At 28.8% G+C, this 15,677-nt stretch overlaps 1 protein-coding gene across 1 annotated transcript; it reads right to left on the bottom strand.

Annotated features, from left to right (window-relative positions):
• Nucleotides 1-2,791: 2,791 nt before the first annotated feature.
• LOC101508060 (protein EDS1L-like) lies at nt 2,792-7,289 on the bottom strand. Its single transcript, XM_004506171.4, has 5 exons — nt 6,811-7,289; nt 4,641-5,154; nt 4,295-4,554; nt 3,501-3,894; nt 2,792-3,372 (listed from the first exon to the last, which is right to left on the bottom strand). The coding sequence occupies exons 1-5, from the start codon at nt 7,147-7,149 to the stop codon at nt 3,032-3,034; spliced, it is 1,848 nt and encodes a 615-aa protein (XP_004506228.1). The 5' UTR covers nt 7,150-7,289; the 3' UTR covers nt 2,792-3,031.
• Between the last annotated feature and the right edge of the window lie 8,388 nt (nt 7,290-15,677).

Here is a 15,677-nt window from a genome sequence, read left to right on the forward strand (position 1 = left end):
TTTGAGAAAATGAATTTCAAGTATGTGAATGCGAATGATTTTTTAGACTTGTTAGCATTTGAACTTTTGCATTTTCCCTAAGCATTGACCTTCTTTTTATAGGCATTTTAGAGCAATTAATAATGGTCAAAAGAGTTGTTGGTGCTCTGTCAGCTTTGACCAAAACCAATATATATGAATAAATATATTCTAGCCTTTGAACACTTTTTGAAATCTGTTTGACTGGACTTATTTTTTTCGTTCTTAATCAGATTTCTCTTGTGTTTAATGATCCTTTATACTTCAAATATATTTTTTGATGTCATTGCTTTGACCTGGAGTTTTGATTATGTTAAAACAAATTGGAGAATGATGATTAACTTCTGCAGAATGTTATGAAAATTCTGGAGATTGATAATCAATCTGGAGTTCTAGTCTTGAACTTTCTGGAGATTGATAATCAATATGGAGGTTCAGTCTTGATCATTTTGGATGTCTTGTATATTTCAAGATCGTTTAACTCTCTTGACAGTCAAGATGGAGAAGGTTCAGACTTGTTTGAACTTATTTGATTCATGACCTTTTCTCTTTATGATTCGAATGGTTTCTTTGGTTAGAATGGATCCTATTGGTCCCTTGTCAAGTACTGATAATATAAGTGTAAATTCCAGAGGCATAATATTATTTGAACTAGTGGAGATTGATTGATCTTGGGGTTGTGATGATCAGTCTTGGTTATGGAGAACATTCTCCGCTTTTATAGATTTTGTTTAGAATGTTCTCCTTTCTTATCTGTTTAGTTTTTATCTTTTATTGTTGATTTCTTTGTTTTGCTTGAGTCCTATCTTTGAATTAATCCACTCAAAAATACAAGTTAAATTAACATAACATTTAAAATCATAGTTAACATTCTTAATTAACCTTTGTTTATTTTCATCAAAACTTAAATTGAGAGTTTATCTTAACAATCATTCATTTTTGTCTTAAATCAAGTTACCATTTTTTTTATCTTAAATCAAGTCATCATCTTAATTATAAAGACGATGAGAAATATTAAATTATACTTTAACAGTGTTGTAGATAATTATTAGAGTTTTGAAAAACTTTTATACATAGGTCCACAATAGACCTAATATTAAGATGGTCCACATTAAAATTTCACTATTTTTGCGTTTTTAAAAACATATTCTTCTAGTTCTCTTTTTATTTTTTAAACAAAACTTATCTTTCATCTTCACTCTATTACAATTATAAAATAAAAAAATTAACTCATACTTCACTTGAGTTTTAAGTAATAGTTACCCTACTGTTTTCGATGAAAATAAATAACAAAGTAAATTGACCTAAGTAATTTTTATTCTTTTAAGAAGCAAAATAAAATATATATTTGCACAAATTATAATTTATGGCAAGAATAACAAAAACTATCAAACAAAGTCAATTAAAGAAGATTAGTCAATAAAAGTTAGTTCAATCGATAATAACTTGACTCATATTTAAATGATCGTGGTTCAACTTCCATTGTCGACGTGATAACCTGTTTGATTGATGATTTATAAGTACATTTGTCAACAGTCGGTAAATTTTTAACTTTGAAGAGTCTAAAAAAATCAACTCATCTAAACTTTTATTTAATAAAAAAAAAATTAGAGGAGATCAGGAAACACAAATGTTCACCAAAACCAAAGGAAAAATACATTACATGAAAGCAACAACAAACGACAGGTTCCCTTCTATTTATTGATTTTGTGAAAACTTGACTTACACAAAAAAAATGAAGGTTAAAGACTTATAACAAGTATCTATACTAGCTAAAACTGAAATAACAAAAAACTGAAAACTCTCAAATACTCTAACTGAATCATAACTAACTCTTAAAGCCTATACAAAGGAGAGCTAAGATGTAACTACCTATTAGTGAGTTTGCATATGCATAAATATGATAAGTTATCATAAATCATAATAAAGTATTCAAGAGGATTGATCCAGTGTTGATTTAGTTCAACATTGAAGCTTTTGGCATATGATTTCAACCACCACTAAGATAAAATTTGGATATGATTAATCAATGGCGTAAAACATATTCTTGATGCCTAAAAATTATGTAATTTCTAGCTCTCCGAATAGATCATACACAAGTTAACTAATGGACATTAAGGGAGAGAATGAGTGAGATACAAAACCAAATGATAAATCTGATGTAGGATACCAAATTCCTTTCCAACAGGTTTTATATTTATTTATATATGCAAAAATAAAATTGTGTGCAGCAGGAGACCTTTGATCAAATAGGCTTCAAAAGGATAACTATGAAGCCCTTATTCACATTCACACGTTTTATATCCTAAAATAATGAACGAATGTGTACTGTTTCAGTTAGACGCTTATCTTTGCATTTAGAATTTTCGAGGGGTAAATCTATATACATTGATATGTTTTCTGAACTTTTAATAATTTAAAAGAATAACATGATAGATGATCGTATAATATTTTTAGTGACGCTGAATTTTGTATTAGAAATTTCCTTAATTAAAAATAGAAAAATAAGTCATTCCATCTCCTCTCCCTTAGAATCCTCCATCCAAATATATTAAGACCCACTAATGAAATTATGAAGACTTTATCCAAGATCGGACATTAGGAGCGTGACTCAAGTGGCCCGATAACAGATAACTCAACGAATCTTGGATAGATAATTCTAATACCATCTTAAAATTTATATTTGAGCTAATTCAACGTGACAAGTGATTTCTTTCGATTGTAACCATATTTTCATGTCTAATATCTCTTCCATGTGAGATCCTCAACAACATTTCACGAATGATAATTGAAATAGGTGTCTGTATCACTAACATCAACATCAGTAACATATTACATATATGTTATCTAATCTATACATGCTATTAATAAATATCTAAATCATTTTCTATAAGATTAAAAAAAGAAAAAAAATCAGTGTGAAAGTAACAGTTGATAGTCATAGCTTTATTTAAGAATACACTAGAAAGTTAGGATCCTTTCTTTTGAGTCGAAATTCATATAGATTGGTGAACTATCCTTTATTAACAGTAAAGAGAGTGGAGATGCATGATGTGGATTTATGTTCCACAGGTAGATTTTCCCACAACTTCATAAAAGTAGGATCCTTTGAAAACACATCCTTGGTTAATTCTTCTCCTTTCTCAGTCCACTTTTTAATATCTTGCTCACATTTAAGAACCCTTTCCTTAACATCTTCAAAAGGTTTCTTGTTACTAATCCAGCTACAAAGCTCCTCCACCTCAGCCCAAATGCTTGATTCTGTTATATCTTTTTTTGCCAACCTTTTTGCATGCTCCAACCATCTTTGAGTGTATCTATACCTCTTTGGCCTAGCCTTGTTCATGTAAGGTCCTGTTATTAGGAAAAATAAACAAGTCTCACATTGATAACAAATACATATACAACTCTATAAGAGTTTATAAAGACTGACATCTTTCACTTTACACGTCGGTTTTGTAAGGATAAATTATGACTAATACCTGTGTCTTCATGCTTCAAATGGCGGTAATAGTTTGCAATATCTAGAGGCTCAACTAGGCGACGAAATCTGGTTCCGAGTATGATCCAATCTTCTTTTCCTTCAAACTCATCTGGAAGTTCATACTTCTTCAACATTTCAATAATCTCATCCCATATTCCTGCTAGCACAAGCCTCTTCACGTTTGCTTGGAAATCTTTTTCATCCTGTTGCACCTTGAATGCATCATAGTAACCTTTGCCATTGTTTATCTCACATAGTGCTTTGTAGTCTTCCAACTCCCTCATGCTTGCCACACCCTTCTCTTGAACCTCCTTTTTTATTTTCTCCTCATTTCTTTCTTTTTGCTTTTCTAACTCACCAGCCGCTCGAAGGCATAACCTTGCTCTTATGCTCTGAAATTAGTTTCATGAAAGTAGCAAACCAGGGACTAAAATCAATAGTTTTTGAATTTGCAAGAACTGAATCCAAAAATCAAAATTTACAGAAACTAAAATAAAAAAATGTTATAATTGCACGGATTAAATTCATATTTAAATCTAAGATCTATCATACTTCAGTACAAATATAGTGAGAACACGAGATGCAGCATTAACCTCTCTCACAATAACATGCTCAATCCAAGGTTTTAAATCATGAATGCGTGATCACCTTGTAATGCAGCCACAATTGCAGTCACAAAGACATAAAAACCTCGACGTCATGGCCAAAATCATACACCTAATCTTGAAACCTTGACTCTGACTGAATATGCTTCATATATACATATAGAGACAGAAAAAGTTAATCACTAACCAGTCCGAGGCCATCCAAGGCGGCTGCAACATCGGCATTAAGACTATCATCAGCAGACAAAGGAAGGTCGTCAAGTTTGTCTAAGTACACCACATTTTGCATTCCCAAGCTCTCCTCAATTTCATCTTCATAAGCTAGATGTTGCAATATACTTTTGTTGGCAACTTCAGAAAGTTGCGCCGAATCAGTTAGTTGAGTAACGTTAAACAGAAGTTGTAAAACAGCATCTGAGTTTTTTACCACAATCAGCTGCCCATTACCTATTAAACATATCAGTTAGTTATACAAGTTAAGCACAATAGTTAATCACTTATACTAATTAATTAACTAATATGTCTAATATTACCGTTGCAGAAGATGTAAGTTCCAAAGGGTCTATAAGGGCTTAACTCAACAAAATTTGTTACATTCTCAAGTAACAAATTTGTGCTTCCCATGAGATTACAAGCAGCATGGCTTGTAACAATTCCCACATTCCTCATCACAATAGAATAAAATTCACAAGCCACATTGTCATAAGGTTTGGACTTGTTATGACATAAAAGTTGAAGAACATGACTAAAAAGTTTCTCAATAGAAGAAAAAGGAGCAAGAAAAATTCTTGGCACTATGTCATATCTCATGACAAAGTGTATGAAGTTATGAGACCAATTTTCTCTCCTTGAAGCATGAGAGAATATATGGTTACCAATCAAGGGAGAACCAAATGTGACACATAGTGGTGATTTGTGTTGAATTTGTTTTTTTTTTGGGTTAAAATTTTGTTCCAAGGCACAAAATGTTGTAAGAATGGCCATTACACCTCCTGAAGAGTGCCCTGTGAACACTACTTGTTTTCCTTCTGCTATAGCTTTATTCACCTGCAACACATTTTTTGGTATATTTTCAACACAACCCCATTAGCACAATTCAAAATGATTAATTAAAATAGAAATGTTTTCTTAACTAAGAATATTTTCTGTTGTTAAAGATTTAAGGAGATTTTTTTAAGAAAATACAAATATTTGTTAAAAAATATGACTAAAAAAAAGTTTACTTAATTAAAAATATAATGTGTGAACACTTTGGTATAAGTATTACATGCATTGCAAGCCCTAAAACAAAGAAGACTTATAGGAGAAGAAACAACTACATAAGGTATATAGTTGGCCAAATGAAAAATAGCAATGGTGAAAAAAAGAAAAAAAAAATATTCCAAGATTTTAAAAAGGACGGCCAAAATAAAAACCTTTAATCTTTTTCACAATGTCCTTATTGCAAGAAGATTAATCACCAACAAAATAGATGTTGATGGAGGCCTGACGCAAAATGCTACAAGTGTGGTCAATTAGTACATAAGGATTACATATGCATGTCTCAACAACAACAACAACAACAAGGAGAAGTTAACATTGCTGAGGATGAAGAGGAAAAGGAACTACCACTTGACCACTTGCAATGTCAGGTTTTAAAACCAACAAACTCTCAAAAGAATGGCTTATTGATAGTGGTTGCACAAACCATATGACTTATGATCAATGTCTTTTTAAAGAACTCAACAAGACTGCTATTTTCAAAGTAAGAATTGGGAATGGGGTGCACATTGCAGTACAAGACATTGGAACAATTACAATTAAAAGCCACTTTGGTTTGAAACTAATTTCCCAATGTTTTATATGTTCCTGTAATTGACCAAAATCTTTTAAGTGTTTCTCAGTTGTTGGAGAAAGCCTACAAAGTGTTATTTGAGCATAAAAGTTGTGTGATTAAAGATCTGTAAAACCACCTAAAAGCCATAAAAAATGCAATGTTTCTACCATGGAGTCCTAAGGTACAAAGAAGCTCATAAAAAAGAGATGAATTGAAAGAAGGAAAAATTAAAGTAAACTCTTGATTTGGTCTCATTCAAGAAAGATATTGATAAGAATTACAACCAACATAAAAGGAAGAAATCAATCGTCAAAAAAAAAAAAAGTTTAATTTTCATCTTGAGATTCAAATGGGATCTACAAAAGATATTCAGTCATGAAGGAGTGTTGAGAATAATTTAATTAAATATTTTTAAGAATTTTATTTGTAATTTATATTTAAATATGTTTAAGATTTAGAATAAAATATCATTAAAATACATAATTTATATTACAACTTAGTTCTATATATAGAAAGAAGAATAAAATTTAGGATTAATGATGTCTATGTAAAATATTATTTATGATATATATGTGTAGCCAATAAATTTTTGTTAGATTCATAATTTTTATATTATTATTTCATATTAAAAATTCTCAATTTTGTAAAAAAAAAAAAAAACTCATTGTTAAAAGGTTATTTTAAACCTCTAAATTTGTTAGATCGACACTATCTATGAAATTAAATAAATTATTTTAATTACTTTCAAAACTGTCAGGTAAGCATTTTCAAAAATAGCAACAGGATAAAACAGAGGTGTATCTAGTAAGAGTGTATTACATGAATTAGTATCACTATCCAAATCCAAACACAAAAAGTACATAAAAGATTGTGTGGCACATACATACCTCAGATATAATTGAGGTAAATTTCAATAAGCGATGGAATCTATTCAAAAAAGCTTCATTTACCAAAGCAGGTTCATCATTACCAACACTTTTAAGTGAAGGGAACCGAGCAAGATCAATCTTAGTTTCCCCAAATGGTTTTCTAACAAACCAATCAGTTTCGACCCACGAACTTGGAAAGCTTATAAGAAGATAAACTAATTCCGATGATGTACTTGAAAACTTTTCAGAAATATAAAGCTCCTTTGATGTGTTTTGAGCTTTGAAGGACAAACTACATGTTTTCTTGATAACCTCTTCGTTCAATCCTATGTTGTCTCCAAGTAACCCTCCAGCCATGTTTCGATTAAATTTGTGTTAGCTTCATTTGTTTCTTATGAATCATATTTATATTGTCAGTGGAGAAATAAAATGGAAAGCACTAAGTTGACCAACACTCAACTTATTGCAGTTTCGGAGAAGCTTGTTTTTATAGTCAATTTTCTATATGGGAATTAATAGGAATGATTGGATGGTGAAATTACTTAATTGACGGGAATGACTTGTAAGTACCAAGTCCATGCCAATCTTCTAACTGGGCTCCATAATGACTTGTTATTCACTATTTTTTTTTTTAAAAAAAAAGGATTATTCACTATTGTTAGTTGTTACCGTGACTAAAAAAATAATTAAGAAAAGTATTAAAATTGAAATTAAAATTTGCACGAACATGTTATGTCTTAGGTTCGAATTTAAGATATAATATTTAACTTAATAATTTTGACATTTTGTTAGTTGAATTAGGTCGGACAGATGTTTAATTAAATTATTTAATTAATTTATTACTACCACGTTAACTATTAATGAGCAAAAAATTGAATACATAAAAAAGGTAATTCATATATTTAATATATTAAGGTTTTGAATAAAAATATAGTGCCAAAGTCTCTTGTGGTCCTGAAACATTTGATTCGTTGTTACTCTCGTGACTTAGATTCTCCAATAAATGGTATCGGAGTAGCCTCGGTAATTCTGTTTGGTGGGAGAGTGAGGTTGGATGTTTATGTATTAGATCCTTGACGATGTACTTATAAGGCATGTCGATATATAACAAATATGATCCATATATCTAATGTTGTAAAGTTTTAAAGTTTTGAGTGGATATTATAGTGTCAAAGTCTTTGAGCATTTAATTTGTTTGTGTTCTCATGCCTCCAGACTTCCCAACAACTATTATTTCAAAATATGTTTTTGAACTTATTATTTGATCCTTTATAAAAGTTTGGTAATTTTAGTTTTATCATAAAAATTCATATTCCCCGTCTCATTATAAATGTTTTAATTTGAATTGTATTTTTTTTAAGAAAATAATTAATTAGGTTGATTTCAAAGATAAATCAATTTCATTTATTCAATTACTCTTATTTAGTAGAGTACTTAGATGAATTGAGATACAATAAATAATAATGAAATAAAATATTTAATGTTTCATTGATAATATAAAAAGACAAATAATATGAGACACTTAAATATAATAAACAACAAAATATTTTTCCTTTTTATTGTTCTAACGAACGACGAAACAATTACTCTAAAATAGTGTCTCTAAACAAAGTTGAGATGACCGACCATTCATGACCTCCAATTTTTTTACTTAGATACCATGTTTTTTTACATGATTTAAATTATATACAATGCTTATCGGGAAAAAATATATACAATACAAATAAACTAAATACATGTAATTGAATAAATTGTAACATAAATTCAATTCAATGTATCCATAATGTTGATATGGACATTGAAGACTATGTTTATATTGATGGAATAAGGTGGAATGAAATTATATGTATTGAGGTTTCATTGTTTGGATTTTGTAAAAATGAATGAAATGGAGTGACACATAATAAAATACATTAATTTTATTTCATCATTTTTCTTCATATTCCTTTCCTTCTAATTTAAGATGTATGAGATGAAATTCAACCTATTGAATCATTAATTACTATATTATCCCTATTTTATTTTTATCCAAAACAAAAACCAACTTCTTTTACACGATCAAAACAACAACCAATTATTATTTATTATTCACTACTCGGTAAAAATGGAGTTATTACTCAATGACAATACCCCCTAAGGTTGCAGTACCAAGTAGTCAAGGCATATATTATATATTATCTAAAAAAGTTGTATTAACCACTCTCATTTGCACCAATAAAAGCTGTATTTAGTATTTGTTCGTTGCATTTATTGAAAAAAGAAAAAAGTGCTTTGTTTTCTCCTTTAACTTTTCGCTCTCTTTTTAATCTTTCATTTCTTCACTTTTATCAAAACAAAATCACTTTAACCATTTTCAAAAAACTGTCACCATTCATTTATTTTTTATTTCACTTATTTTCAATCTCCATTTTTTATTTTCTTTCTCCCATGCATTACAATCTTTTTTCCTTTCTTGCATGCACTCCATTTTTTCTTTTTCCCATCCATTTTCTTAAATGCAATAATTTTTTTTTTCTCTTTCTCCAAATCTTTCGCTTCACTTTTATTATTTATCTTAGACTCGTATTAAGAATGACTTTAGGATAAAATATTTTGAATTAATTTTTAATTTTAGAGTTCAATATGTTTTGTCTTTAAAAAATTTCAAAATTTAATTTTAATCTTTGTAAAAAAAATAGACAATTTTTAGTCTTACAAAATTATCATGCAATGAATATATGAATCACCACTTTTATATATTTAATATTTATCATATTTTTAGTCGTTGTAAGACTTAACCACTCACATAAATCTTGACAATCTTAGGATCTTCAACAATTGGAATTTAAGTGTGAATGGTTAGTTCCACATCGATTAAGAATTAAGAAAATATTAGATATATAAGAGTGGCGACTCATATACCAATTGCCTTAAAGTTTTGAGTTGAAATATAGTGTCAAAGTCTCTTAGGAATCTGGAACGTTTAGTCCATTGTTGTTGTCGCACTTCCCCGAACTCTCCAACAAGTTTAGCGTCGTAGGTGACTCACACTTGAAGGGGATTGTTGAAATTCAAGTGTGAGTGATTAATCTTACATTGACTAGGAATGAGAATCCTAGACGTTTAGCTCATTATCACTACAAGAAATCATGATTTTTGTGAGGGCCAAAAGCCCTCACAAAGGGGTATAATCAGCCACAAAGGTGGATTTTGTGAGGGCTTTTGGCAGCCACAAAGAAGTTGGTCACAAAATTTTGTGAGGGCTTTTGCAGACACAAAGTGCCTGAAACAGGTTGGCATTTGTGAGGGCTTTTGCAGCAACAAAAGACAGACATTTGCGAGGGCTTTTGCAGCCACAAAAGTCTGCCTTTGTGAGGGCATAGGCCGCCACAAAGGATATGCTGAATTTTTCTGATTGGACCTTTGTGAGGGTCCAGGCCGCCACAAATGCCATTCTGATTAAAAATTAATATATTTTGTGAGCTTAGGCCGCGCCACAAAATAATACGTATTTAATAAATTAATTTTTAAATTCAAAATTAATAGTTTATTATAATATTATATATAATAAATTAATATAAATATAATATTAAAATTTAAATTATAATTAAATTAAAATTTAAATTAAATTTAAAATATAATGTAATTATAAATTAAATTTAATATATAATAAACTAATCTTAATATAATTAAAAATTTAAAATAAAATATTTAAATTAAAATTAAAGATTAATAATTAAATTAAAGATTAATTTAAATAATAAAATATTAATAATAAAATATTTAAATTAATAACAAAATATTTAAATTAGAGAGAAGGATGAGAGAATAGTTAGAATGAGGTTTTAGAGAGAAGTTGGATGTGAAAAAATGAATTAGGAGGGGGAGAAATATATATAGTGTTACCTTGAGCATTTGTGGCGGCCAAAGCAGCCACAATGCCAACGGATACTTCACTTTTGTGGCGGCCTGAGCGGCCAGAAATTGCCTAAGCCCTCACAAAATCACAATGTTGTGATTTTGTGAGGGCTTAGGCAGCCACAAAATCCAGTTAAATATTTCAAAATTTGTGAGGGTTTTTTCAGCCACAAATAAAGACCAATTTCAATTTTGGCATTTGTGAGGGCTTTTTCGGTCACTAATTTGTGAGGGTTTTATTCGGCCACAAAATATTTATAAAGTTGGCCACAAAATGGTGTTTTTCTTGTAGTGTATTGATGTCGCCATGTTGCGAACTCCCTAACAACAACATGTACTTATCAAAGATATTAGGAATACCTAAATTTATATGTTGATAGTCTTTCGACGACGATCCTGAATAGTCTATAAGCATCCTGAAAAGATAGACAAATGCGCGAACACCCGTTGACGTGTGGTTCTTTCTCAACCTAAAGATTGAACCAAACAAGTTTGTATTGATAAAAATTCAAAATAATCATCATAAACGAAAGAATTTGTCACTTATAAGATTGAATTGTCATACACATAATAAGTCGTCGTTGATAAAAAATTTAAAATGATTATTATACACGAGATAAGTTGTCACTATGAGATTGAATTATCATATCCAATTAGGGTTCATGTTATTCCCAAATCAGTTATGAGTGACATCCACTTATATTGAGCTCATATTAAATAATTAAATATAATTAATTATCCAATTTGAATCCTAATTAGTCTTATCACTTAATTTGATCATCAATCAATTAATGTTCTTAATTGATAAATAGATAATATAACTAAATAAAGATGTATGTCCACATAATAATATTGGAATATAATAATTAATTAAAATATTAATAAAATATTCTAACAATATGTACAAGAGATAAATTATCACTTTTGAGATTGAACTATCTACACGAGATAAGTTTTCGCTAATAAAAATTTTAAAATAATTATCATATATGAGACAAATTATCACTTATGAAATTAAACAATCATACATATAAGACAAATTCTTACTAATAATAATTCAAAATAACTATCGTACACGAGATAAAATCTCACTGATAAAAATTCAAAATAACTATAATACACAAAACAAGTTTTCAATGATAATTTGTTTAAAATAGTTATCATACATGAGACAATTAATATTATACATGAGACAAATTGTTAATAATGAGATTGAACTATCATTCACAAGACAAGTTATTATTGATAAATTTTTCAAAATAACTATATATTGACAACTCTTTCGCAAGTGTACCAAATCGTTCGAGTAATAATAAGGATAAATACAAATTATATCTATTGAGACTGTTATTGATTTAGTAGCGCAACAAAGTTGTAAACACTTAGTTAACAAAAGGTTTAGAAGTGAATTTATAATTTTGAACAAACATAAAATTAAATAAAAATAATTAAATAAGACAAAAACGATTAAGGAATTCGAACTACCACATTTTCACTATGTAACTATTAATTCACTATTTTAACAATATAACTTGTTTGTTTTCATCAAATTAATAAACTAGACTAAAACTAAATCTTTGGCTCAAAATCTCATTTTAATAATAATACACCCTAATTCTTTAGGTGATTAAACTTGTTACTTAAAACACGTATAAATGTTGGTTTCTTAGACACATATTAATATTTTATATTTTTATAATAAATATCGAAACATGAATATCTATTTTAGTTGCAGTTATTATACCTTATTTTCCAACAACAAAATAATACATAAATTTAATTCTATAACGATGAAACACACAAATACATGAAGAACAAAATAGATAAATAGATAAACAGTATATAAAAATCAAAATTACATGTAAAGAGCTTATCTAATCCCTAATGAGTAAATTAGCTATACTCATTTTCATAGAAATAATAAACATGAAAAAGAAAATACACCCAAAAAAAATACTTGGCATTGTTAGCGCTTGTATCTCCGGCCAGCAGTGCCTTTCTTTATTGTGGAGTGAATATGAAAATTAATCTTTAAAATTTTAAGCGTTCATTAAATTAATCTTTAAATTTTATAAATTAATAAAAATATTATTGTAATTATATTATGTATTAATTAATTATGAATGAATTAATTGATAAAAATTAAAATTTCATTAAAAAATTAGTTTGTATTGTGATAATATTAATATAAGATTAATGTATAACATTTGTCTTTTAATTAGTCTTTAATTTATGTTAATATTTCAATTAGTAGAAATTATATATTATTCTTTATTTATATTATTTTTAATTTGTTAATATTATATTTAATTTTTGTGTGGTAAATTAATATTTTTTAATTTCTTTGGGGAAGTTGCACTGCTATCATACAGACTCGTATTCAATAAATTATTGAATTGAATTATATTTATATTGGTTCGGATAACAAAGTTATAAGGTTTTTGTGTCACTACCCTAAAAAAAAAGTGGAGTCTATTACCGAAAAAATAACTGTTGAGTTAATTAATTAAAAGTGCAATTCACAGGACAAAATCGAATCTTATATCGTTCTGTGTCGTTTCTTCATTTAATCCTATATACACCGACAAATACATTTAACCCTTTTATATCATTTACTTTTCAATAAATATTTGATTTATTTCATTTATTATGTAAGAGTCTATTGATTATTTACATTTAACCCTTCTTCTTTCTTTTATATTTAAACAAGTCTTCTCATGGTGTCGTAATTCTATTGGTTACAAATAGTTGAGGTTGTCAAATAGGTAATTGGAATGTCATACACTTATGTATTGACAATACAACACAGGACCCCAAAATTTTGAGAACTCCAAAACATGAGTTATATTCTCAGTTGTCAGAAGCTAAAAAATTAATAATAACCTAATGACTTATACAATGCTCTCAAAACACAAAACTAATCAAACTAAATCTATATCACAGATATCCGAAGTACATGACCATATTAAGTAGTGGTGGAGCTAACTTAATTTTTACAAGGGAAAATATATAGAGTAATTAAATAAAATATATTTTTTAAATTAATACCTAACTTCAAAACACTTGATGTATACATGTTTTTAAAACTTAAAATATATAAGTCTAGAACAGATAAGAACAATCGATTATCACGTTGCATGTTAACATGTATACAAACTTAATATATTCACAAAGTAAAACAAACTAACATATTGGTTAATTGAAAACTTAATATATATTCAATTACAAATTTAATTTAAATATATTAACTTTTTAATTATTAATTTTATTTATATCTCATTCAAGATAAAGTATATTGATAGTAGCATGAAATATAAAAAATTAAAATATATCTTTATATTAAAGAAAAATAGACATTCAAATCGCGGTATCTTTATTGAATTATTGTTCCGTTGTTATCTTAATGCATGGTTGCATATATAAATACACAACAACACCATTATTCAAATACATAGAAACACTACGTACCAACGCTACAATTTATTTAATTTAGCATAGCCATAGTGTTTTAAGGATTTGTGGTTGAAGATGGTTGGGAGAAGATTGGGAAAGTGAAAGGATTTTTGCGAAATGGAGGAAACGTGATTTGTGGGGATGATGGAAAATTAATTAGGCATAGATGGAACTGAAAATAATCGTGTTTTTCGTTTAGGAAAAGTACTTGTTTGCAAAAGATTGCGAGATGCTTGGAAGATCAAAGCAAGAAAGAAAATTATGATGAAGGAATTCTTTGAGGCCATGGCGAAGTATATTACAAAATATGAGAAAGGGAAATATGCTTTGGGATTGTATGAGAAGCTAAAGGTTAGTTCTTGGTATTATATAGAGTTAGAGTATGGATTTTGAGCGAAACTAGTTTGATTAACCAAAAATAGTTTTAGCAATTTTTGTGTTTGTTAGTTGACTTTATTGTATTTCAATAAATAATTTTATTATGTTGGACTTATAAGGTAGGATAGTTGGATGTTATTAGTTAGACTATGGAACAATTTCTTATTTTTTTTCTCATATGTTTCTTTCGCCGAATGTAATATATTCGACATGCGTCAGACATTAAATGTAGATACTTTTCTCAATCAAGGTTTGAACCTGGGTTCGTCACATTGTTAGTTTAGATGGACCAATTTCTATGTTATATGTTACAAAAAGAGAAGGATTAAAGGAAGGAAGGAGAGAGATACACACAAAAAGTGCTCATTTGTTTATCGCAATTTTGTTAGTTTTAGGATTTAGAGAGAATTGAAATGGGTTTAATTTATCTTATCAAGTTCGCTATTGTAACACCCCGTTTTTCAAAGCGAGGGTATATTTTTTTTTTTACAAAAGTAATTAAAAACGAACAAAGAATTAAATCAGGAAATGTCTTTGGATAAATAATTGAGTCATTATAATTTACAAGCAGCGGAAAAGTTTCTCCAATTATAAATCCAAAACATTTACACAACATCAAATGGTACATGGAACTCATTCGAATAAGAAGTCAAACTGACAATATTAGTATAAATATAGTTTTCCAAACTAAAAATACTCCAATCCAAAAAGAAGGACACCTAGTTCCTATACATCATCCTAATCTGATCATCCTACCAAAAAGCTATACACCCTGAGTATCTCCACGCGCCCCGTGAGATCCTCCTAATGTAACTGCAGTCAAACGTTCCCATCTCCATTCCCGTCCGTAGGGTACGAACCGGTATGACCGTCCTGACTCTCATCTGAGGGCAAAGCCCAGATTTCCACAATAATTGTAAAGGGTCACCAACCAGAAAATAACAGTTAACACATAACATTTAAGTTTTAAATGCACAAAATAACCTTTCAACTAAGCATGCACCTTAAAAGGATTTTCCATATGCTAAAAGTTCATATAATGCTTGCCAATTAACAATGAGCTCAAAATGAAGTTCTCAAACCATCAAGTAATACATAACTGACCAAAGCATTGATAAATCAATTGAGCAATCGATTATCTAACTCAAAATGAGGAC

Source organism: Cicer arietinum, chromosome 6 (assembly GCF_000331145.2).
Source record: "Cicer arietinum cultivar CDC Frontier isolate Library 1 chromosome 6, Cicar.CDCFrontier_v2.0, whole genome shotgun sequence".
Taxonomy (NCBI): Eukaryota; Viridiplantae; Streptophyta; class Magnoliopsida; order Fabales; family Fabaceae; genus Cicer; species Cicer arietinum.

What these genes read in the sequence shown, in the direction of transcription:
- LOC101508060 (XM_004506171.4), bottom strand. Translation starts at nt 7,149, where the DNA reads ATGGCTGGAGGGTTACTTGGAGACAACATAGGATTGAACGAAGAGGTT. An exon ending in AACTTACATCTTCTGCAACG is followed by an intron (nt 4,555 to 4,640) that starts GTAATATTAGAC and finishes TATGTTTAATAG; the next exon opens with GTAATGGGCAGCTGATTGTG. An exon ending in TTTGAAGCATGAAGACACAG is followed by an intron (nt 3,373 to 3,500) that starts GTATTAGTCATA and finishes TCCTAATAACAG; the next exon opens with GACCTTACATGAACAAGGCT.